Source organism: Pinus tabuliformis, chromosome Q (genome assembly GCF_031772625.1).
Source record: "Pinus tabuliformis cultivar Carrire ecotype Pingquan chromosome Q, CPIR1, whole genome shotgun sequence".
Classification (NCBI taxonomy): domain Eukaryota; kingdom Viridiplantae; phylum Streptophyta; class Pinopsida; order Pinales; family Pinaceae; genus Pinus; species Pinus tabuliformis.
In genome coordinates, this window is record NC_142296.1 from 1,131,696,410 (window position 1) to 1,131,721,989 (window position 25,580).

The following is a 25,580-nucleotide window of genomic DNA, read 5'->3' on the forward strand; positions in this document are numbered from 1 at the left end:
TATTTGCTCATAAATCATTAAAAATAATCCATTTTCACTATAACGCTCTCTTAAAAACTCACATTTTTTAACTTAACTTTTCATTAGGGACCACCCGCCTTAGCTAACCTAGGAGATAGCTTAAATGGAGAGAGTTAGGATTAGTGTGACAGCCCCTTCTCTGGGTTCCCTGTCACCAACCACACCTTTTGGGGTTGAAGGCTTTTTTCACTATCTTGTAGGTAGGTGTAGGTTGCAGGGTCAACAAGACCCTAAGTCTAAACTTAGGAAATTAAAATAATGAAATGGTAGTAATATAAATTGTGGATGAAACTTCTAGAAGAAGGGAGAGATCAAGTCAATATGATCTTAGCCATTGATTAGAATCTAATCTGGGTCGTTGATTGATCAACAAGAGGATTATAAGAGGAATCTTGATGGGAACTTGGAGAACACACCGAGAGATCAAGAGATCGAATTTCTAAAGTGAGAAGTTCTCAAGAGGAAATTCTGATCAAGTAGATTTCTTGCAGTTGAGGGGCAGGGATAACATCCACAGAGAGAGATTCTCTCAGCCGGAGAACCATCAGTAGAGAGAGGCAGAGAGTGATGCAGTAGCTCTCACGCAGAGGCTGACGCAAGGTCATGCAGAGATAGCGCAAAGGGTGAGAGAGAGTCCAAAATTTTGCGGCAGAGTCCGTTTGAGAAGATGGGAGCCAGGGTTGGAGACTCGGAGGTTGAGAGCAGTGACTCCGGACAACAAATCGATTAGCTGGCTGGGTGATGTAGTGCCTAGAAAGATTGATGCAGGGATTGCGTGAGGACTATGCAGAGGCAGCGCAGGTGCTGCCAGAGGCACCTCATCGAGTGTCCGGATCAGCCAAGATTTTTTCTTAGTGATTGTGTGAGGTAATCTCACAAATCTTTTTGCTAGTATTTCTCTCTCTATAATTGAATAACTCTTGAGGTATTCAGAGATGTATTCTGATTTTGCTACTGCTTAATAATAATAAACCCTCAGATCTGTTGCACCGGTTTTCTCGCATTGGGTTTTTCCAGGGCATTTGTCCAAAAATAACGATGTTATTGTGTTGTATTTTCTTTCTTACTCAGTGTTTTGTTTCCACATATAATTTAATTAAGTGAAGGCTGTAGTGTATGTATTTCGATATTTGCTGTAGGAAACTTCAAGTAATTTGTTTGAAGGAATTTTACAAAGAGAAATATCATCAGTTGCTGTAGTAGGAATTCCGGTTGAGGATTTTTCACACTTCACACTTGGCATTTCGACTTTTCCACGAGGATTTTGTTGGGCCAGCTAGAGGAATTCGAATTGCATGAAGACACACTTGGCTCCTCTCATGAGTTCGATTTACCTTGGGATCATCTCCAAGTCCACTTGTCACATGGTTGTTTCATTGGGATTTTCTTTCAATTCTCTATTTAAAGGAGCTTTGGGCTCTCACTTTGTAATCTCGATACGAGCTATTGGGCTTAAGGAAACTCCGCTGGATTGTGTACTTGCTTCCAATTAATAAAAAAAACTTTGGGTTACATTTGAGGTGTTATTCTCATGTGTATGGTAATATCTTGATTTCTTGCTTTCATCTTTCTAATCATTTCACTATGTTCTTCAAGTTGTGTTGATGTATAGCTATCTTACATTCAAATGAGGTTTATTTACTTGCTTTAGATAGAGAACGCTTTAGTTGATGTCCAATATATCTCTAAGATTTTCTCATCATTGCATGTGATTGAACCCATATGGATCTAATTTGTCTATGTGAACCTGTGTAGATTTTATTTTTTCTTGGATCAAGCTTCAAGCGTGAGGGGAAGTTCTTGGAGGAACCAACCTATTCTTCAAAAGTAATTGAGGAAGAACCCACATTTTTTAATTTTCAAGACCTCATCTTTTGATTTTTCCTGCAAGGACTTTTGGCTTTGGGCTCTCAAACTATTGTTCTTCATTGTTATAATCTTTCTATTTTAGACCCAATTTATGACTAAGCAAAGATGAAAGTTTACTCATACTCTTTATATTAGCCTTTGTAGATTATATTGTATATACACATTTGCAATTTTTTTGACTAATTTCATAGTCTGATTTTAGGTCATGGTATTCATCAATTGAAAGATCTAAGAGATAAGAAGAGATTTTACGGGTTTTCCCCTCAGGAGGAGGGGTTTTGGCCCTGGCTTGGAGCCTACATACCATGTCATTGTTCTTACTGTTTTGGTAGTTGTTTGATGTATTTCATATTGAACTAACAAAGATCAAAGCTAATAAGTAAAAAGCTAACACAAGCAGTTATCAAGTTAAGAGAATTAACATATACATTGTCCTACTGAATTCTCAACATAGAGCATGCTCATCAAGGAGAAAGGGCATCCTGACCTTCCAAATAACATAGTTGGAGGTACCATCCAATTTGTCTTGATCTCTAAGCCCGAATGTGGCCATCTCTGCAAAAACTCAAAATTAGAATCACCTCTTGTTTTCCTGCTCGACTATCTGTTCTGAAACTCGCACTCCCTTCTGGAATGCGCAGAATTGCTCTGTCTGCCTCGCTCTACCTTCAACTGTTGTTAGGAACTTCTCGCTCATCCTTTCCGAATGTCCTTCTCCGAAAACTGGCACACGAACTGTAACCCCAACAACTCAAACTAGCTTGTGTGGCAAACTCGCACAAGTTTCTGCAATTGGAAAATTATGGATCTCCTACAGAAAATTGGAACTAGCAACCCTCTAGTAAAATTTGGAAAATCCTCCCTCTGTGTGTGCACTTTTTTCTTCCACCCAACATTGATTCTGCTCTAGAAAACTGCTGCAAAATCCTCTGTGCCCATACAAGGAATTTATTCAGTGAAAATACTAATTTGCTTCATTGGAATTGCTTACCGACTTTACTACTTCCTACTAGAACTGGTACTAGGCTCTGTGAATTTTTCCAGCCACATGCACCAGAAAAATCGAACCTCTACCCAACAATTCGAATTGCGTCGTCAACTTCTGCACAAATCTGGAAATTGAGTTGGCAGGCGCCCTTTGAATTTGGACGGTTTCTCCCTTCCACTTCTAAGCTTCCTATCTAACAAATTTGCTTTGATGCCATATGAAAATTTCTTGAAATGCAACAACTGGAATTAATTCTTCTAACTAATTAACAATTTATTAATTTACTGATTAATACCGAATTAATCACACTGCAATTTCTTTACAAAATAAAATACTGTGGAAGATAAACTGGAAACTGAGAAAACACTGACACACACACACATAAAAATGAAACGATTGTTTTTGGACAAATGTCCTCGGAAAAACCCAATGTGGGAAAATCGATGCAACAACTAAGGGTTTTATTATTAAGCAGTAGTGAGAAATTATGAGTACAATCTTTGGAAGCTCAAGTGACAATCCAATCAGCAAAATAATCTGGCTGAAATGTTTGTGAGGCAAAAACCTCAAAACCATGTGTGATCCAGCTTTGACCACTGGCAAACCTAGCTCTTCGTACAACCTTTTCGTGAGCCTCTGTGCAGTGCTTGCATAGCGTGAAAATTTGGAAACCCAAATCCCTACTGCAACAAACTTATATTACTTCTCCTACTTGTTAATTCATGCAAGTTATTTACTGTGTTACACTGTAAATATCGAAGTAAATACGGCTGCAACCTTCACTAATTAAATTATATGTGGAAACAAGAACTGAGCAAAAAGAAATAGCCACACACACAATTGACACCGTTGTTTTTGGACAAATGTCCCCGAAAAAACACATGTGGGAAATCCGGTGCAACAACTTAGGGTTTGTATTATTATGCAGTAGTTTTTGAATATAGTCTTTGGATGCCTTACTGGCTATTCGATAGAGAGAATCTGATTGGCAGAGAAATTAGTGAAAAATACTTCACACTATCACTGGAGATTCAATACGGATCCAGGCTCTGGATGGCAAGCCCCACACCGCCTCTGCGTCAGCCTATGCAGTTCAGTGTCACAGTGAATAGGATCTGTTAGTTTTTGGTAGCATCGGAAGTGCTCTAGCTTTGAAAGTTGGTGGAGAGGCTAAGGCACATGACTTCTAAAGAACCCAGAAACCGTTTGGTGAAATTCCATCCGGATTGTATTTTATTAAAATAATTAATATTTTTAATGGGGCCCCTAAGTCTAAACTTAGGGAAATTAAAATATTAATGGGTATTAATCAAAATATGGGCGAGAATGATCTAGAAGGCAGATCAAGTCATGTTTTAATCTTAGCCGTTGATTATAGACTTAATCTCGACCGTTGAAGACTCAACAAGAAAAGTATAAAATGGAGGCTTGGGGCTCATTTGGAAACACACACAGAGAGAATGAATTGATTAAGAATTTGATTCCTAGGGTAGGGTTTGCTAAGGATTTCGAATTAAGTGATCATTTTGCAGCAGAGGGGCAGTGAGAATCCGGGAGACGAACTTTCCAAAGAATACAAACAAAGAAGCAGAGAGAGCTAGCAGAGCAAAAAAGTTGCCTGTCACACAGAAGCCGGAATAGTCGGGAACGCTGACGCAGAGGGCAGAAGTCGGAAGTGCTGGGCGCAGCCGTAACAGTCGAGAAAGTTGACACAGAGGGCAGGATCCGGAACTGCCAAAACAACCGGGAAAGTTGATGCAGAGGGCAGAAGTCGGAACTGCCAGAACAACCGGAACTGCTGACTCAGAGGGCAAAAGAGGTGACACAGGAATAGTCGGGGTTAGCCAGTCTTGTGCCGGCTTAGCTGGAATTTTGCAGGGTGAAGTGAGGTAAAAATCACTTAGATTTTCCGCCAGTATTTTCTCTGTAAAGGATTGCTAGATGAGCATCCTAGATTTGTATTCAGATATTTCTCCTGCATAATAATAAAACCCTCTGAGCTGCTGCACCGATTTTCCTGCATTGGGTTTTTCCGGGGACTATTGTGTCCAAAAATAAGTGTGTCCTATGTATCTTGTTCTTTGCTCTGTTTTCTATTTCATGAGATCAAATATTTAATTAGTGTAGGTTGCGGAAGTAATTTGCTTCAGTATTCAGAAGAATAACTTGATGAATGTAATTTAAAAATCAAGTAGGTGAAGTAGATTTAGATTTGTTGCGGTAGGGGTTCCTTCTAGTCTATGAACTTTCACATGGTATTAGAGCATTGATTTTGAAACAGGGAACAACAGATTCAGTGCCAAGCAGTGAGGTTGAAAGCTGCACTTGGCAGCAATTCGAATCCCCTTGGAGGGATTGCATAGTACTTGCTGGGAAGTTGATCCGAGGAAATCTCTCTCTGAGTGAGTTGACAGAGAGGTACGATTTCTGAATTGTGAGCTTGAAGAGGCAGAGGGAGTGATGCAGAGCCTCAACACAATGCTAGAAGGGCACAGTTTCTGCCGGGGCAGAAATCCGCTGGAAAAGGACGAATACACATAGTAGGGGAATTTTCTCCACAGAGAACTTTCTGCTAGAAAGTTCGAATTTCTCACTTGTTGGGAAATTGTGCTAAGCATTGACTAGAGGAGTCAATTCAACAGTTGGGTGAGATTGCATCACATGGGCTCAAAGATCAGGACAGGTTAGATAGAGCCTCCAACTATGTCATATGGAAGACCAAAATCTTGGCTATTTTGGAGGAATACGATCTCGAGGCCTACGTCAAAAGTGTTGTGGCTATTCCTGCTGACAATGTTTAGAAGAAAAAATACAAGGCCAAGCAGGGGAAGGCAAAGAGGCTCATTCTTGATGGAGTTTGAGATCATGTGGTCTCACACTTACATGGCAAGGATACAACCTGAGAGATGTGGGAAGCCTTGTCTTCTTTGTATGAAGGCTCTTTCGAACAGAGGAAGATGTATTTGGAGTAGAAGTTGTAGCAGACTTTGATGCAGAAAGGAGAAGGGGTGAACCTCTATCTTCAGCATCTTCAGGACACTAGAGACCAGGTTGTTGTAGTAGTGTCCACTCCTCAGCCAACCGCGATGGTGAGGATAGCCCTTAATGGAGTCTCAGATGAATGGCAAGTTTTCGTCCAAAGCATATTGGGCAGAGAAAAACTACCTTCATGGGAGGAGATGTGGGCGGCTCTTCAACAAGAGGAGTTAAGGAGGGACCTAGTGAAGGTCAACCTCAGTGGCAGCAGTGGGAGTGGCACAAAGACAAAGGAGGAGGAGGAGAACGTAGCTCTAGCATGAAAGGGACAATAGAAGCAAGAGTGGAAGAAGGACATTTCGAAGGTGAAATGTTTCAGTTGTGGCGAGATGGGCCACTATGCATCCCAATGTCCTTTGAAGAAAAAGGATAAGGACGAGAAGCATGATCCAAAGGTTGCAGCCGCAAATATAGATGAGGATGAATATGCCATGAGTGCCCATGCATCTCCAGGAGGGAGATGGGGTGATATCAAGTTGTAGTCGGGAGGACTACTTGTGGGTAGGATCCTTGAGGAGTCCACTTCTTGGATCAATTCCTTACTATAGGAGCCCAAGATTCAGTTGTAGTGAGATGGACTTAGTGTCAGATGATGTAGTGGAGTGTTTGGAGGACAGATGCAGTAGATGGGGACTAGAGACTGATCAACGCAGAGCAAGGTTGGTGTTAGAATATTAAATATTATGGAGTAATGGAACACATAAAATATTGCAGAAATATAAACACAGAAAGCGCATAAAACAAGAGAGACACAGATATACGTGGTTCACCCAGTTTGGGCTACGTCCATCCGAACAGCCAGTCCTTCCTTTCTATTATCCAGCAAAATGAAGAGACACAACCTACAACAGATCCGCTCTAATATCCACTGTTTTCTCTCACAGTCTCACCTCTCTACTTCCCGCTCACACAGAATACACATCTATCACACAGCCTCAAATACAATGCCTTCATACAAAGAGAGGGGTTGCCTTCTAGGGCAAAAAACCCTAAACTAAACATAAGTTCTACCGTCAGATCATCCGCCTAATGAATGGCCCAAATTGACTAGAAATTACTATACTTTTACAAGGCAATTTTACAGCTGTTTTTAGCTTCGGGGGCGCTGCCCCCGAAACCCCCCGCCAGGGGGGGGCTCCCAAAGGTCGCAGCTGCCCCCCGCTGGACCCCCCTTGCAGCGAATATTTTCGATACCCTTGAATATAGAAGATAATCAGGCTCCACACCCAACAGTTGGCGACAGTGCAGGAGTCAGCAACAGCGCAAAAGATTTAGATGGTCAAAATCAACCAATGTTACCAGACTCGGAATCGGTAATAAATCGGCGAGGCAAAAGAGCGAAGAGTTTTAATCGGATCGGGAAAAAATCGGGAAAAAATCGGGAAAAAATCGGCAAATTCATTAAATAAAAATATACACATATATTGAATTAAAAAAAAACCATTTTTCATTAATATTGGGTAAAGGTATGTCCAAACAATGCATAATATCAATAGATGTCCAAAATATCATGAATAAATAAGTATCTCATATATGTTATGAGTCCACACATGATCCAAAGCACTGAGTCTTGAGTCCTTAGAAGCATATGCTTCTAAAAGTTTACAAAAAAGTTAAAAACTGCATACTAATCAGAAAAAAATCAGCAACTAAGAGTCTAACACTCTTAAGAGTGAGAACTAGAAGTGATTCCTCCCACTCCTTTGCTTGCTTGACTCTCAAAGTTCTCCAAGTCATGAAGGCTGAAAAGAGGAGGCTCATCTAATTGAACCCATTCTGCCGCATTTATAGCTTGCAAATCTAACTCTTCAAGGTCGATTGGTGAATGATCAATACCTGTCATTATCATGAGACATTGAAATGTGAATTAAAATTTCACTTTGAAGTTTGAACTTTAAACTTTTAAAGTACGAACTAGATTATGAAACCTTCAAATTCAAGCTCTTGAATCTCACCTTGTATTTGTTTGTTGCGAAGTCGTAGATTGTAATGGACAAATACAAGGTCATTCAAGCGCTTTTGTGTCAATCGGTTGCGCTTCTTAGAATGTATTTTCTCAAACATGCTCCAGTTGCGTTCACAACCTGAAGCACTGCATGCTTCGTTTAAGATTCGAATGGCAAATCTCTTCAAATCTGGCGTATCACTACCAAAGTTTTGCCACCAAAGACCTAGCAAGTGGTAAGGGTTTGTGAGTAGAAGACTAGAAGTACCAAATTAGTAAATAGTAAAAACTTAAAAAGAAAAGAAAATTTAATAAAACATTTAACATACAAAATAAAGTTTAAACAAATTTAATGAATTGATGAAGCCTTCAAGCTGGGTACCTGGCAACATCTTTGACCTTTGTCTTATAGCACTGGTATAGGCAAACAATTTAGATGGTGCCCTATAATCTTGTAGTTGGGAAAAGACACGACTTTGTTGTTCTGGATCAGGGAAGCACCTTTCCAAGCATGTCATAAGTCCTCTGCCAACCTCCCCATCCTCATTAAATTTGCTCTTATCATAAAAATATTGTGGGTTTAAGAAGTACCCAGCAGCATGTAAGGGGGAATGCAATTGCCTATCCCAACGTGCATCTATAATGTCCCAAAGAGGCATATACTTTGTCTCATCATCCCCATATCTTCTTTTGATGGCCTCCTTTGCGAGATCCATCGCCTCATAAATGTAACCCATAGCGGGTTTGTCACCATCAACCATCCTGAAAGTTCAAGCATTCAAATTTAAAGAAATATGAAACATTGTAAATAAAAAGAAGCTTGAAATGAAATTTAAAAAATGAAAAAGTTAAAAGACTAAAAGTACCTGAGAACTCTAACAAGGGACTCCGTCACAGCAATAATCTCTTCAGCATCTTTCCAGAAGCCATCATTAAACACAAGTGCAGCAATTTCGATGCCTTCAGGGGTCTTGGAATGTTTAGATCCCATCCACTCAGGTCCCAAGAACATCCTCTTCAGATTTATCTTTTGCTCAACCACAGATTGCAAAGATATGAAATTTGTTGCAAATCTAGTCACTGCAGGTCGAACAATTTCTTTACCTTAAGTGTATATTCTCATAGTGTTTAGGACAATAGTGTGATTGTATAGGTATTTGGTTATGGATTTTGCCTTCTCCACAACCTCATGTATCCAATGAAGCTTACCAATGTCCTCAAGCATTAAATCTATGCAATGGGCAGCACAAGAGGTCCAAAAAATAGTGGGGTGCCTCATCTCAAAAAGTCTACCAGCAGCCATATAATTCGCTGCATTATCGGTGACAATTTGTACAACATTTTCTTCTCCCATTTCTTGAACGACTTCCTCCATCATTTCACAGATAAGTTGGGCAGTCTTAACCTTATCTGAAGCATCCACTGACTTGAGAAACATTGTGCCTGCGGGACAAGATACAAGGAAATTTATTAAAGTTCTATTTCTCTGATCTGTCCATCCATCACTCATGATGGTGCACCCTGTTTCTACCCATGATGAACGAAACTCAGCTAGCACAAGCATGACATCTTCAACACTCTCTAACAACATATCTGTCCTAAGGCTCTCTGATGTAGGGGATTTGAACCCTGGACCTGCAGCAGCAATTGCATCAATCATAGCTTGCCAATAAGGACTTCTGGCATAGTGGAAAGGTATGTCAGAATAGTACCAAAAGTTAGCAATGGCCTTCCTTGCTTGACTATGGATATTTTTTTTCCAACCAGTGCCATCTAAGGTAGGTTGGGAACCGGGTTTTGTGCGGGGAGCAAAATAGGTGTTTATGTTTCCACCTCCAGTGTTGAAGGAAGGAGTTGAAGGACTGGCATGGCTTTGAGTTTGACTTGGCCTTGGAGGCATGTGTGGAAAACTTGGGAACGGCATTGAGGATTCAACAGATTGAGGTGACATGGGGCTAGTGGCAGAAAAAGTATCAACTCCAACATTTCCTATTTCAGCATTTTGCTTTGCTTTCTTGGCATTATGCTGCTCTAACATATCAAGGGCCAAGGCTGCTTGGTATTGGACATTCTCGTCAATGGTGCCACAAATACCTATATCATGGCCAGGTATTTTTGCAAGGTGGAACTTGAATCTATAAATGCCTCCACTGCATTCCTTTTTGCAAAATTTACAAAGGAGCAAGGATTTTCCGGGAATCTTGTCACAATAAGCCCAAGCAAAGTCCCGCTCTCTCGGCATTGTTGTTGCTTTGAACTTGTGTTTAATTTGTGGCTTCTGTTAAGATTTGGAGTCTGGCTTCTATTTAATTTGTGGCTCCTGTGAAAGACAACAAAAAATCAAATTTAAAAATTATCCAAAAATTTAAAATATGCTAGAAATTTAAAAATATGCTATCAACACTATGTCTGGACTCTGAATTTCATGGCATTGCTTGAAACGAAAATGGAAACAAGGGCTGATAAAGATAATCTTTGTTACAAAATCTGTGTTGAGATTCGAGAAGGATCAAAAGATTCAAGGTGCAAATCTCAGCTGTATGTGTGTATATAGCGGGTAGGAGTGTTAACCAAAATAACAAACATCTCGTCCCAACCTGGGCATTATAGAGTTACAGCAACAACCTTCGTGTGTAACAGCAACAATGATTTAATCATCCACAAGCATTATAAGGCCTTCTGCTGAAGGATAGATCCCTCTTAACCAAGGATTTATCATGCATTGTGAAGGATCAAAATATTCAAGGTGAAAATCTGATTTATATATAGAGTGGGTAGAAGTATTATGTAAAGCAATGCACATCTTCCACCAGCCGGGCTTTAGAGATCAGCAGCAACAATTGTTCAATAATCCACGAACTTCACAAGGCCTTCAAAAGAAGCATGTGTGCATTGAGACATGTAAAGCATGACGAGATGGATTGATCTGCTCTCCAAAGATATTGTTATAGGTATAATATCGAATTTGAAGGCTTTTTAGTGGCGGCTGTAGATGTCCTTTTTCATGTGATAGCTGGTGAAAGGAAAAATGGTGTTCATCAATTCAAAAACTGTAGATATATTCATCAACATTGGATTATGTGAAGGTCACTAGAGCTGGCCCTTAAAATATAGATAGGAGTAAATGATAGAAGCATTCTCTATTTCTTTGAATCACGTGAAGGTTATGAGAGAGCTGGCTGCTAAGATCATCATGAGGAAATGATTCTCTATTGGTGAAATTTAAGTATATATGCGGATATGTCCAGTGAACATTGTTCATAATCGTGATTCGTGATATGGCTCTTTCTTGTTGAACAAAACTGTAAATTTCGATACCTGTAGAGTTGGAGGCGAGGGAGTAGAATATTTGAGACTTCGAGGCTCTGCGCCTGCGGCGGGACTGTCGACGACTCGACTGTGCGGGTTCAACAGCAACTTTATCAACAATGCAGCTTCAGCTTCGAGGCTCTGCGCCTGCGGCGGGGTGTCGACTGTCGACGACTCGACTGTGCGGGTTCAACTGCAACAGCAACTTTCTGGACGGTTCAACTGCAACAACAACTTTCTGAACTTTCTGGACGCGGGCGTATGGAGTCTGGACGCGAGAGAATGGACGCGTATGGAGTCTGGACGCGGGAGAATGGACGCCGGCAGCCATAAATCACACAAACAGAAACCGGAACCCGATAACACCATAAATCACGCAAACAGAAACCGGAACCCGATAAATTTTTTGGCGGGACTCGGGAAAAAAACGCGACGCGCGAGTCAAAATCGCGTTGACCACGAGTCAAACGCGGTCAACGCGATTTGACTCGGGAAGATTCGAAACTGCTCGTTTGCTGGCCGATCCGACTGAGAATCGCGATTAATCGGGAGAATCGCCAATTCCTGTTTCACTGGAATCAACAATAGTCAGAGTCCAACATTCATTGTATTATGTTGAAAACAGTTAATTTCAACTAATCTTGGATGTTTTTTAGTTGCTTCTCTCAACAACTGAGTTGTAGTACGGATGCAGTGTTAGCAGTGGCAATGAAAGCAGCATAGCAGATGCAGTGTTTGAGAGGGAGTTGTAGTACAGATGCAACAATGGCAATGTCATGGGCAACAGTACAGTAGCAATAGTAGCACAATGTTGGTGGCAACAATAGTGCAGAAAGGAAGTGCTTCATAAACAGAGCAGCATGCAGATGGACATTGTTGCTAGAGCACTTTCCTCGCTAAGAGGGAGTGTTAGTTTTTGGCAGCATCGGAAGTGCTCTAGCTTTGAAAATTGGTAGAGAGGCTAAGGTACATGATTTCTAAAGAACCCAGAAACTGTTTGGTGAAATTCCACCCGGATTGTATTTTATTAAAATAATTAATATTTTTAATGGGGTCCCTAAGTCTAAACATTGGGTATTAATCAAAATATGGGTGAGAATGATCTAGAAGGCAGATCAAGTCATGTTTTAATCTTAGTCGTTGATTAGAGACTTAATCTCGACTGTTGAAGACTCAACAAGAAAAGTATAAAATTGAGGCTTGGGGTTCATTTGGAAACACACACGGAGAGAACGAATTGATCAAGAATTCGATTCCTAGGGCAGGGTTTGCTAAGGATTTTGAACTAAGTGATCATTCTGCAGCAAAGGAGCAGTGAGAATCCGAGAGAAGGAATTTTCGGAGAAAAGAGACAGAGAAGCAGGGAGAGCCAACAGAGTAGAAAAGTTGCCTGTCACACAGAAGCCAGAATTGCTAGGAACAACCGTAACTGCCGGAACAGTTGGGAAAGCTGATGCAGAGGGAAAAAGCCGGAATTGCCAGGAACAACCGTAACTGCCGGAACAGTTGGGAAAGCTGATGCAGAGGGAAAAAGCCAGAATTGCTGGGAACAGTCGGAATATCCTGGAAAGTTGAGGCAGAGGGAAGAAGCCGGAACTGCCGGGAACAACCGGAACTGCCGGAATAGCTAGAACAACCAGGAAACTTGACGAAGAGGGCAGGAGAGGTGACACAGAAATAGCCGGGGTTAGCCAATCTTGTGCCGGATCAGCCAGAATTCTGCCTAGTGAAGTGATGTAAAATTCACTCAGATTTTCCGCCAGTATTTTCTTTGTAAAGTATTGCTAGATGAGCATCCTAGATTTGTATTCAGATATTTCTCCTGCATAATAATAAAAGTAAAACCCTTAGAGCTGCTGCATTGGTTTTCCCACATTGGGTTTTTCCGGGGATTGTTGTGTCCAAAAATAAGTGTGTCCTATGTATCTTGTTCTTTGCTTTGTTTTCTGTTTCATGAGATCAAATATTTAATTAGTGTAGGCTACAAAAGTAATTTGCTTCAGTATTCAGAAGAATAACTTGATGAATGTAATTTAAAAATCAAGTAGGTGAAGTAGATTCAGATTTGCTGCAATAGGGGTTCCTTCTGGTCTAGGAATTTTCACCGGCTCTGCGTCACCCTTCTTGCTGGTCGATTTGCCTCCGGAACTTTGACTCTTGGCCCTTCCGGTCTCACACCCCAGCTTCTGGCTCTAGAACTCGACTCTTCAGCAAATTTTGAATCTCCTCTCAGTTTTTGCGTCCCCTCAACGTGGCTCTGCGTTGCCTCTTCTGGATCTCTCTTTACCTCCCCTGCAATGTATCCCAGGATCAGGAAACTCTCCAACCAGAAAACTATCCCTGCCCCTCATTGCAAGAAATCTTCTCAATGACTTCTTCGGAAACTGCTGTGCCGCTCTCTTGAGAAATCGATCTCTTGATCTCACTCGATGTGTCTTCCAAATGGCCATCGAAGTCCTTATAATCTTCTCATTGAGTAATCAATGACCCATATTAGATTCTAATCAATGGCTCAAATCATTTTGACTTGATCTCAGTCTTTTTCTAGAAGATTCACACCCAATTTTATTACTACCCTTTAATAATTTTAATTTCCTAAGTTTAGACTTAGGCATCCATTAAAAATAATTAATTATTTTAATAAAATTGTCTCCGGGTGGAATTTCCCAAAACGATTTCTAGGTTCTTGGAATACATGTGTCCTAGCCTCCTTGCAAATTTTGTGGCTTAGAGCACATCCAATTCTACCAGAAATCAACAAGCATACCCTAAATCGCTATGCCTCGGAACTGCTAGAAAGATGACGTCTTGGCTGACTCTGCCTCTGGAAGTGACTCGCTTGGCCACCTAGAGATTTTTCGAACCAACTACAACTGAATCACCCTTCCACTCAGCAAAATCGACCTCCCTTTGAAGCTATATGCGCTAGCTCTGCGTAAACTATCTGGGAAATATGATCCTTCTGCTGTTGACTCTACGAAATTGGAAAACTTCCTCCAGACTCACTGTCTCTCCCCCTCTCTATCTCTGCATCCTCTCTCTTGCTCGAACTCTTGCGACAGAACGTTACTCTCTGGAAAATCGAATTGCCAAAGGAAACTCGCTTCCAAGTGTGTTTCTTCATCTACCCATTGACCTCTACTTATAATCTCCTGCTAGAACTCCAACAACCACGATTAAAACTTAATCGATGGTTGAGATCATCTCTGAGTCGATCTGTGTGAGTTTCTAGAGAATTCTCACATTGCTCAATTAATTCCTATTAATTAACCACTTTTCCTAAGTTAGACTTAGGAAATTTTTAATTATGGTCTAGTTAGAAATCGTTTCTGGGTTTTGGAGAACTCTTGTGTTTTAGCCTTTTCACAAAGTCTCGAGACTAGAACACCATCCAATTCTACAAAAACTAACAAGGGAGAGAGAACACAGAGAGGATTTTTGCATTGTAGCAGCCCATGGGCCACAGGCCATACTTTTTTGTATTGACATCCATTTTGTATTCAGAGAAAGAGAGTAGGGTAGCCCCACCTTTCAGTTGGGGTTTCTCCTGAAAGGGTTTGCCAAGATAGATCTTGTGTCAAATGTGGCTCATGAGTTTTTATTTCGTTCTTCTCTATTTTCTGCATAAATTTTAATTTGCATGCACACACTATAAACACTAATCTATAGATCTAGAAATCTAAAGAGAAATAAACCCTAATAGCGTAGATTTCATATTTTCAAGTATAATATATCAGATATGTTGTGATGAATTGTCCAATGGAGTATCCACGATAGTCTACAAATCAACTTGTGACCTTTACATTGAAATGAATCTTCGCTCCATAATTAGTATTCAACATTGATAATTCACATTTAGCAAGGCTGGATAACCGCTTGGTATATTGAGCTTGTCAATAATTATTTCATTTTCCAATCGATCTTGTGGACAACCTACTTTTAATAATTGTTGGTGTATTTTCTGAGTAGTAGCATCTTATGATTGGATACATTTGTTGTTGGATAATCACTTGATTGCCTTGATGGTATAAACTAAGCAGACTGGTCAGTTCTCTCACACATTGAGCATACATTATGAATAATTCATCACATATGGGTTAGAGTACTTGAATGTTTGATCATTATCTTGACTGGTGATATCCTAATGCTATCTTTCATTGTTGGCTTATCATGGTTTTACAAATTGGGTTAAAATAGAAGTCAATGTGTTGATGGTGTCATTTAACCCTTATTTTGCTTGCAGCCAAACACAAGTTTATAATTAACTCTTAATCCACAAACTGAAACTTGTGTTCTACTGGTAATTTGTTAAACTATTAACTTGCATGACTCATTTCTTCACATTCCATGTAAGTGATGCTTTGATTAATAATTCTCATAATCAATTTATGCAAACTAATATTCATGCTTCTACACAATCTAGCTAGATTGACCATAGAGACACCCCCTTAGACTAGGATAATTTCCTTTACTTTAATCTAATGAGTGGGGCAAGGTGTCATGTTCCCATTTTTATTCTTCTTCATAGTCCAGCCAAGGTGGATTTTCAAGGCAGGGGATGGCCAGGTCAGTGGAGCAGGTTTTATGTCGTCAGGGGTCTCGATGGAGTTTTGAGGAGTTTTTATAGGATTTGATGGCATTCGCTTGGCATATTCCATCATCCACGCAGTTTTCCTTTCATTTCGTTGCATTCAGACAACTTTCAAAAATCAGTGTTATTATTGGGCATAACTTAATTACTTATGCTCGAGGTGGCATTCCGGGGAGATTAATTGATGGAACACCTCAATGTAATAGCTCATTGGAACTGGAATGAGATGATCTACATGATGGGATGGTTAGATACGAGTTTCAATGACCTAAGGAGACGAGGTGGCCAATTTACCCCTTTTCCACATTAAAAAGAATATTTTAATTGAAATAAAAGAGGGGAAAGTGCTTCATGATTAAAATAATAATAAAATAGAAGGTTCTAGAGGAGTCCATCAAATCTACAAAAGAGGAGGAGGAGACCATTGGAGGACATCTTGGATTTGAGATTTCTTTTTGTGGAGAGGTTTGAGAACGTGGTTCTCTACTTCAGCAGTAGCCCCAGGACAGAAACCCTCAGGTGATTCAGTGAGAGTGGGCGAGCGCCCATTTCTTCCCTTGGTGGATCCATTCAGGGTTCACAGGTTGCAGTGATTTTCAGTTTAATTTGGGAGGCCCATTGTGGCATTATTGTAGATCTGTTGAGGCAAACTATCTCAGCTATTTTGTTATTCCAGCATGTAAAACCCCAGTTCATTTATTATAATAAAGCTGAGATTGTTTCTGCTTATCATGTTATAGAAATTGCATGCTTTTTATATGTTATATTTTACATGGCAATCTTCTGTTTATGAGTAGATATTTTATGGGAACGGTTTGTTCCGAATTTTCTCCATTTGGAACATCACACAAGGCCACTGTGACAGTGGGTGGCTTGCATGTGAGTTGCTCCTGGGCTCTCCTGTTGGGGTCATGACTTTTCATATTAAGAGACAGTTTGAGTTGTAACATGAGGGGTGGCCCTTTGCCTAATCTTCCCTAAACCTAAATATCTCACCCTTGACATCCTGAGAGTGTGTTCAGGTTGTGTAAAGGGTGTGGAACCTTGTACCTCCTCCATTACATGGTTCCAGGTTAGTGTTGCAGAAGTCAGACTTGAAAAAAGCTCGAAAGTCGTTATTAGCTCAGAAAATAAAAAAATGCAGGAATTAATCAATAACAGCTTGGCAAGGGTAAACATGGACTTGAAAAACTTGGCAATCTAAAAAACTAGAAAAGGTAGAAAACTAACAAGAAACCAGAGAGTTATGCAACATTGGTTGAAGGTGGATCTTATTGTGGGAAGTTATTGTTTAGAGAAGAACAAAGCTTATTAGAGGATGACGTAGAATGATTGCATGTAGCGATGGTAAACCCCAAATTTGCCTTTACAACTAGAGGGTGAAGATCCAACTAGCTTTCATCAGGTTGGTACTTAGTGTTAGGTGCATTAGATTTCATGGTGATCAGACTCCATTTCATAGGAATATTCACTAGATTTGGAGGAATTGCTATTTTTAGTACTTTGGAACTAGAATTCCAAGGTCCACATGTCAGAGGTGATTACGTATTTTTGGTCCTTCAAAACTCATGATGCCAATGATCTTTTTTAGGATGACATGCAGAGATTTTCATGACACTGCTATTTTTAGTAGTTAGGGTTCTAGGGCTTGCACATGGATTGTTTTTTATTAACTAAACAAATATTGAATTTACTCTTGCATGATATAAATTAGATTTGCAATTGTTGAACAAGTTTAGTTACTTTGGCATAGTTGCAATTACACTTTGTACTTGTCTCTTAATATATATATATAGCAAAATTGTGGATTAAACGAAGTTTATACTTAAAGAATTCATCGTTTACTTTGGTTGTCGTTGGTTTTTACAAATCTGGTCTTACATCTTGCATATCATAAATATTTGGAATTGTAATCTCTTTGAGCTTAAGTTTAGACTAGTGGAGGAGTTTGAGCATGTGGTTTTCATCATTAGGCTCAATTTTGGAAATTGCCTTTATTAAGTGACATAAAACCAGATTTGAGTTTGATCCACAAATATGAAATATCTTATTTGCTTTAGCATCTAAGTGGATTTATGCGATGTATGCTTAATGCTAAAATCAACTTGTATGAAGCTTTAAATCACTAAATATTGAATTCTTTATTTCTTGCAAACCTATATCTTCCATTGGATTTAATTATTTATCATTAAAGTAAGTCCTGGAATTTGTGGTCAATCACCTTAAGATTTATTTTCTTAGGCTTACAGAATCATTGTATAATTAAGGGATACCCTCCTTGTCCTTTACTGAGCAGACCAAAAGTGAAGAGGAGGTTGTATTGAAGGGAAAATGATATAAATTCTATTAGTTACGCCAAGGCTGCATCTGTGGATTGGGCTTTTTCTACTTGGATGCTAGTCGAAGTGGTAACAATGAGCACTCTGGACTATGGAGTTGCATTTATATATATGAATTGAACATTAGTAATGGGGGTGACAGAGATATGAAGGTTTGGATCCATCATGTCCCCTATGCCAAACCTTTCTTCTTTGCAAGTACATCATGCATAACATCATCCCTTAGAGATTATGTAGTCATCTTTCACCTTGCAAAACTGTGCAGTCCCCACATGGAGCCAATTGTTAGTACCCATACATGTACGGGGTTTTGAGCATTGGGGCTAGAGGAGGATGATCTCATTCTTTGATGGATGATTTTATTTTTTGAAGCACTGCTCTATGTATCCTGATGAATTATCTTCATTGAGAGTCATTATTGATGGCATATTTCATAGTCTTAGTGCAAAGGTTTCATGGAAAAGTTGTATGTTTAGCATGATGAGATTGTAGGAACAATGTTTGAGGTCAAGGCATCTATTTGAGGAGAGTTTTTCCTTTTCTAAAGAAGATTTATCATCAAACATTTGCACGGGCACACCCTTTAGGTATGTTGATAATATCTTGATTTGTCAAAGACTCAAAATGAGTAGAAAACAAGAGAAGCACTCCACCTTCTTTGGGATTTTTATTGATATTTTTGGAGAGGAAGTTGCTAGAAGATCCCTCATGACCAAAACCTTACCTTGAAGATAATTTGAGAACTTATTTCAGGATGGATCCATAACCTTCTAGAGTGTTATTTATGATATTTTATCAAGGTTGATCAAAGAGCTTCGAAAAGAAGTTCCTCTACAGTTATCTCTAGAACACACTTGTCTTCACATGAAGGGAGGGTACCCCACATAGAAGCATCTAGAAGCTCTTTTAGAAGTATTTGGCACTAATGATGGAAGCACCCTACTTAGAAGTCTCTAGAAGAGGACACCCTAGGAGTTTCTGGAAAGTTCTTTTGCTGCAAATGAAACTATAAATGGAGAACTCATTTGCAGATCAGAAGTTTAAGGGGTGGAAATCCCCCCTTTAAGGCTGAGGACGTTTCCATTTGCAGGTAGAAAGGGAGGAAGGGCTTTGATAAAATATGCTTTTCTTGGCTGGGCTGTAGATCACACTGAGGCATAGACTGCCAATATATCTTTTGCTGGTAAATCTTCTATTTTAGATGTGTTACAAATGTTTTTGTGGGCTGTTATGTCTTTTAGAGAAGGGTTTTATGAGAGGTGTTTAACTTTAGCCCGCTGGATCTCTTAATGTAACTGGTATTTTTAATGAAGGTAAAGGCTGCTGTTCATTCATGTTTACTGATTGTTTGTTGTGCTCTTTACTTCAATGGTTGAATCTTATCCTTCTTGGTGATGAATAGGATATGAAATGGCATCTTAATGAGCTTATAATACAGTTTCTTGTATCAATATGGTTGATTTAATTGGTTATGCTCATGTATAATATAACTTGCTAATTTCTCCTTTGCATTATGAATTCCTTCATCAAGAAATTATTTGGCTCCATTTGCCCAAAGGACAAGGCAGTTAGTCTTGCTTGTCTTCTCATCCTTTTATCTAAAGAAAATTATTAAACACACTAGATCACTAATCCAATTTTCAGATCTCTGTTAGTAGGACATATTACTGATTGATCTAGGGAATCCAATTTTGTGTTGGAGGAGAGCTGACCTAAAGCAAGGGGGATGACCACTAAGGTGATACTGGATGGTGTCCTCAAGTTCTTCTAATTTTTGTACATGGATAACTGAACTTATTTTTTTTGTAGATCTTGGAGGTAATGCTCCAAATGAAAGAGCTCTAATGCTAACTCCTAAGCCATGTGTACCTCCAGGTCCATTACACCTACATTATTACTCTTTAACCCAAGCATCCTCAAGTCAAGTACAAGCCTCCATTCAAGCAATCAATTGTTCCCATGCTATCTAAGGCTTACTCCCCTCCTCCAATATGCCCTATGTCCCTCCTCCAAAGTGAATCATTATCTCAAGCAACCAATCACCATGTGTGTGCTACATAAAGAAACTCTGAGCTACCTAGGTCTCCAATGCTCCAAGGAAGTGAGCCACATAAGCATTGTGACGATGTCTAGCAATTCCTGAGCAAGCTAATTCCAATATGTATACCATCACAGTACAACCATGGGTAATGAAAACACTATACACCCCACATCACATGAAGCACCCCGAAGCATGGTGTAAACACTTTTGGAGTAACCACAAAAGTTAATAGGAGATGGTGCCATCACACTGTTAACAACTACTCAACTATATCATAATTTTCTCCAAATTCTATTTTCATGAAAACGACTTCTTGACTAAAGGTTCTAGCTAGTTCCATCTCTTCCCAAATTGTTAATAAATTTCCAAAATATATCTCACATCAATGAAATCAGTTTGTTTGGGCCACATTATTCTCTTGAGCATAGATTTAATTCTTTGAGCTAGGGATTTTGTAAGCATATTATAATCCATTGCCTCTATAGTTACAGATCAATTTAGGATCCCCACTCTTAGGCTTTAGTTCTTTTCAATACACATGCACACACATATTGTTGGTGAGAAGAGGTTGGGAGGGGACATTGCAAGTGCACATAACCACATTGATATCAAAATTTTTGTCATGAAACACATCTTGAGAGTCAAGTAGCCTAGTGTCATACTTAGGTTTGGAGTTAAAGAAATGGTAGGCTATTTGTTGGAGGTTTGAAAAATTAAGTTTTTGATACAATGGACTATTGATTATGTTTAATGCAAACTATTGCAAGAGGTCCTACCATAATGTGGTGTACCGTGTGCTGCAAGTAGAATTATTAACATTATGCCATTATAAAATTTGATTGGATTCATAAATTTTTATGCTTATATAAGAATAAATGATCAACTTATTTTCCAATTACTTGCATTATTCTGCTATTTTAACATTTTTATGCTTTTTAGTGATGATATATTAATGAATGTTTTGGCATTGTTTGATTCATAGGTTTCTACTTGTCCAAGATGTAAAGGTGAAGGTGAGGTGATTACTAATCCATGCTATAGATGTGGTGGGGATAGTAGAGTTCGATCGAAGAAAACTATCAATCTCAACATTCCACCAGGTGTGAGTGGTGGCATGACTCTACAAGTTTCCAGCGAAGGACATTCTGGGCCAAAAGGGTATTACATTTTACTCTTTTTTTTTAATATGGTATTGCAGTGATGATGTTGCATAGAACACTAACATTGGTGTTCTTTATCTTTGATCCATGTAACCTACATTGAGATTGTGATAGATTTATTTTTTTAGTGCACTTTAACTTGACATTCATTACTTGTTTGTTGAATTATATTCATCAGAATATATATTGCTCAAGGGGCTAGCTCAACCAATTGTCACATATGTTGTTACACATTTAGCTAGTTCCATTGCCAGCAAGTGCCTAGTTCAAATCTTCAAATCCCTTGTAATATTCCTAATGGAAATATTCAATGTATAACAGAAACATGCACTAGACAATAGCAGAGAAAATATTGACAACACATAAATACAACACACCACATAGATTTAGAACAACTGTTGAGCCATTTTATTAATTATGAACTGCAAGGAGTACGTGTAGCAAGGAACAAGTGCACCTGGGCTTGCATAAGCAAGCTGGAGCAAACCCAGGTGGAAGAGGTATCCCCAAGAGCTAGTAAACTTCGACCCAATATCCTTTTCCGCAGACCCAGAAAATGGCAACAGCTGCCACACGGGAAATGCTGAGAATGACCCTCTCTGGTGCTCAGAATCACCTGAAAATGCAGCTGTAGCTTCTCCTAAAAATACTCTATCAAACCCAGAAAGTAATTTGCCCAACTCACAGCCACTAACTGACCCACAAAATAGTGTGAATTGCCTAGTGAGATAGGGAGTACACAATTCTGGAATTTAGTTGTAAATGCCCTCCAAATATCACCAAGAAATCTGCCCAAATAGCAGGAAATTCTTCTCCAAATTTTCCCTTTCAAATCCTCCCCTTCTCACGGAAAAATCCCCTTGCTGCAATGCCCTGTGAATTTACTCAGTTTGATGCCTGCACAGGCCCTAGGAAACCACAATTCTCTCCCCAATACTCCCCCACTCTCCGGGCTGCAAACCACCACAAATCTTTAGCAATTGATCCTCCAGACTAGCCACAAATTTCTCGGAATTTATCTCCCTGTCCAGCTGGCTCCCTCAATAAGTGTGAATTCTCCTTTGCATCTTTGAACTCGCAGAACTGGGTGCAGACCACTGATCCCTGCTCCCAAAATTCACTAAGGTGCTAGGAAACTTCCCCTAGGGTGGCACTCTAGGTCCACCGAAGCAAGAGCTGAGATCTCCACCCGGAAATCTCTTTGTGCTAAGTAGCAATGTTGGCAAGGCTTAACAGCTCAAGCAAACAACTCAGTTCAGAAATGAAATTGTCAAAAGGCCCCAATTGATGCACCGCATCTTCTATTTATGATTGTTGCCTCCCTTTTTCTAGTGGGACCCTCCTTTGTTCCCTCTCCACAAATTCAAATTTTCCTCCAAGGGGTGCATATTTCCTTGTAGAGTGGTCCCCACAACCCAACAAACTCTAATTTTTACCCATCTTTCCTAAGTTTGGCACCAAAATTGTATTAATCCCAAAATTGCAAAATTGTGGAACTCCATTAACAGATTTTATTGAGAAGGGATATTACAGTCCTCCCATCCCAAATGTTCCTTGTCCTCAAGCAACTGTAATGCAGGGTGTTGGAAGAACTACTCACTCTCCCAAGTGGCGTCCTCCATCGACAAATATTTCCATCTGACCAAGTATTCTTTGATGACCCTGACTCACAACTTCCTTTCCCGTGTCTCCGAAATAGCCTCCGGTGTTAGTACCAAGTGCCCCTCATCATCCAAAGGAGGCAACTTAGTGGCTGCAGTAACTTGTAGCCCCAAAGCCTTTTTCGGGCAAGAGACATGGAATACATTGTAGACCTCGCTTCCTTGGGGAAGCTCTAGCTCATACGTTACCTCCCCAACTCTCATGGTTACGTTGTAAGGTCCATAGAAATGTGGCTTGAGTATTTTTGCACCCTTCTGCTTGAGCGTGGACTACCTGTATGGTTGGAGTCTCAAGAAGACTAGATCCCCAAACTCAAAATTGTTGAAATTTCTAAGTCTATCAGTTAGAAATTTAATCTGTATTCTTTTGGATTATTTCTTCTACTTGTTAATTCTGAACAAGTTATTTAAAACATATAAATAACGAAATAAACACAATACAGTTTCAACATCTGCAGATCAACAACTGAAAGAAAACAAACACACAAGTGACACCGTTATTTTTGGACAAATGTCCCTGGAAAAGCCCAATGCGGGAAAACTGATGCAACTATTCTGAGGGTTTATTAGTATGCAGTATTTCCTTGAGTACAACTGGGTGCCAAACTGGTACCACCCATGTCTAGAAATTCCAGTTTCTATGTCTTATTATCTCATAAAAGAAAAGAAAAAGAAATCTGGATCTAATGAAACTAGCTTTATTCCACCAAAACTTTGGCTTATTATCATTTTGGCCAAGTGAAATCCCACCTTTTTGCTTGTTGCATACCGGCGAGCCGTAAAGTGCATACATAAATGCACTTTCTCATGTCCCAGGTCAATCTCCTTCGGACCCTCGACTTACTAATTAATAGGTCACTCGACCAACATAGGAGGTTGAGGGAATCCGCTCCCTACCGTTCGAGTGCATAAATGCTATCTCCCGTCACCCGATAAAGAAAAACAACCGGCAATAATACCTCTCTATTTGGAAACAGGTATACAGAAAACTTGTCCCACTAAACCCTCTCGAACAACTCTGAAGAACTGCATCAACCTCCTGCTGCTCTGCATTAGTGTCAGAACCCTCTATGTCAGCCCTTTGTGGCATTGCACAACTTTTGGGACCCTCTGTGTCACTCCTGCAGCCCTATGCGTGGATGACGCAGGCCCTCTGGCCTCTGTGTTGTCTCTGCTGGGCTCTGTGTGGCCTGCTTCGGCTGCTGTGTCTCGCTCTCTTCCTTTGCATTGGTATCTTGGCACTATCTCTGCCTCTCTGTCCAGTATTCACTACCCCTCGCTGCTGATCACTGATTCGACTTTGCTTAGCAACCCCGCTCTAGCAAATCGAATGACTGATCACTTTGGTGTGTCCTCCAACTGACCTTCAAGCCTCCTCTTATACATTTCCTATTGTTCCTTCAATGACCAAGATTAAATCTGGCTTGATCCATGACTTTTGGAACCTTCTATCCCAGTTTTATATTAATACCCATTAATATTTAATATTTCCTAAGTTTAGACTTAGGAACTCCATTAAAAATATTAATTATTTTAATATCTCCCAAACTGGATACAATCTGTCCAAACCATTTATGGTCTTGGAGATCTCATGTGCTTTAGCCTCTCCACCAATTTTCATGGCTAGAGCACATCCGATGCTACCTCAAATCAACACTCCCTCTTAGCGAGGATTGTGCTCTAGTAATACTCCTCATTAAGCATCACACTGATTATATGACACTGATACCTGTGATGATGCTAGGCCTCCCCGCCCAACATCCTCTGCACTGCTGTACCCTGTACTGCTGCCCATGGCCCTACCACTGCCATTGCTGCATCTGTACGACAGCTCCTTCTGCATTCGTGTTGTGTTGGTCCATCATCCCAACACTGCATCTGCACTGCAACTCCCTCTCATCATGCTGCATCGTGCTACTGCTCATAGCTACTGCACTGCAACTCAGCTACTGAGGAGCAAGTAACTGATCCATCAAAACTCTGACATCCCTATCAGGCTAGAAACACTCTTGATGCTGAAGCTCTCTCTGCCGCTAACAAGTGCTCCCTCTACTGACCTCTGCGCTGCTGCAACAACTCTCTGCATCTCGCACCGCTGCAAACCCCTCTATGCCATATTGCACTGTTACAACACTCTTCGTGCCTCTTGCACTCTTGCAACCTGCTAGCCTCGCGCTGCCCAGGGACTCCTGCATTGTAGCACTCTCTACCGCTCCATCCACATCCGTCTCTACCGACATCCGCCAGTCCTGCTACTCTTTCTTCGAGGCTCCCATAGCAAGGTATAATCCAAGAGGTTGGGTACCTCAAGGATCCTACCCCTCATCGCCTTTAGTCCTCTAGACAATAGCTCGATGTCTCCCCACCTCTTCTCTAGAGGTACATGAGAACTCATGGCACAATCGTCATCCTCCTCGACCTCCTTCTCTGCCTTCGCTAGTGCTGCCTTAGAGTCAGACGCCTCTCTCTTGTTCTTCTTCCTTAGACATTGGTTCGTATAATGACCCAGTTCCCCACAATGGAAGCACTTGACCTTGGAGAGGTCCTTCTTCTTCCTCTTCTCCTGCTTTCCCGCAGATGTTAGAGCTGCATCCTCTTCCTCTTCCTTCTTGATCCGGAT

General features: G+C 40.2%; 2 protein-coding genes across 4 annotated transcripts in view; one reads left to right on the forward strand and one right to left on the reverse strand.

Annotated features, from left to right (window-relative positions):
- LOC149223527 (uncharacterized) overlaps positions 1-25,580 on the forward strand; it is a 363,518-nt gene that overhangs the window by 169,372 nt on the left and 168,566 nt on the right. For all 3 annotated transcript variants that reach the window (XM_089385853.1, XM_089385852.1, XM_089385851.1), the window contains one exon: positions 21,122-21,297. In XM_089385853.1, coding sequence (XP_089241979.1) covers positions 21,122-21,297 — 176 coding nt within the window. The remainder of the gene's footprint in view (positions 1-21,121; positions 21,298-25,580) is intronic.
- Positions 7,925-8,952, reverse strand: LOC149223528 (uncharacterized). The gene is made up of 2 exons (XM_089383328.1): positions 8,726-8,952; positions 7,925-8,621 (listed from the first exon to the last, which is right to left on the reverse strand). The coding sequence occupies exons 1-2, from the start codon at positions 8,869-8,871 to the stop codon at positions 8,180-8,182; spliced, it is 588 nt and encodes a 195-aa protein (XP_089239454.1). The 5' UTR covers positions 8,872-8,952; the 3' UTR covers positions 7,925-8,179.

What these genes read in the sequence shown, in the direction of transcription:
- LOC149223528 (XM_089383328.1), bottom strand. Translation starts at nt 8,871, where the DNA reads ATGTTCTTGGGACCTGAGTGGATGGGATCTAAACATTCCAAGACCCCT. An exon ending in TCCCTTGTTAGAGTTCTCAG is followed by an intron (nt 8,622 to 8,725) that starts GTACTTTTAGTC and finishes TTGAACTTTCAG; the next exon opens with GATGGTTGATGGTGACAAAC.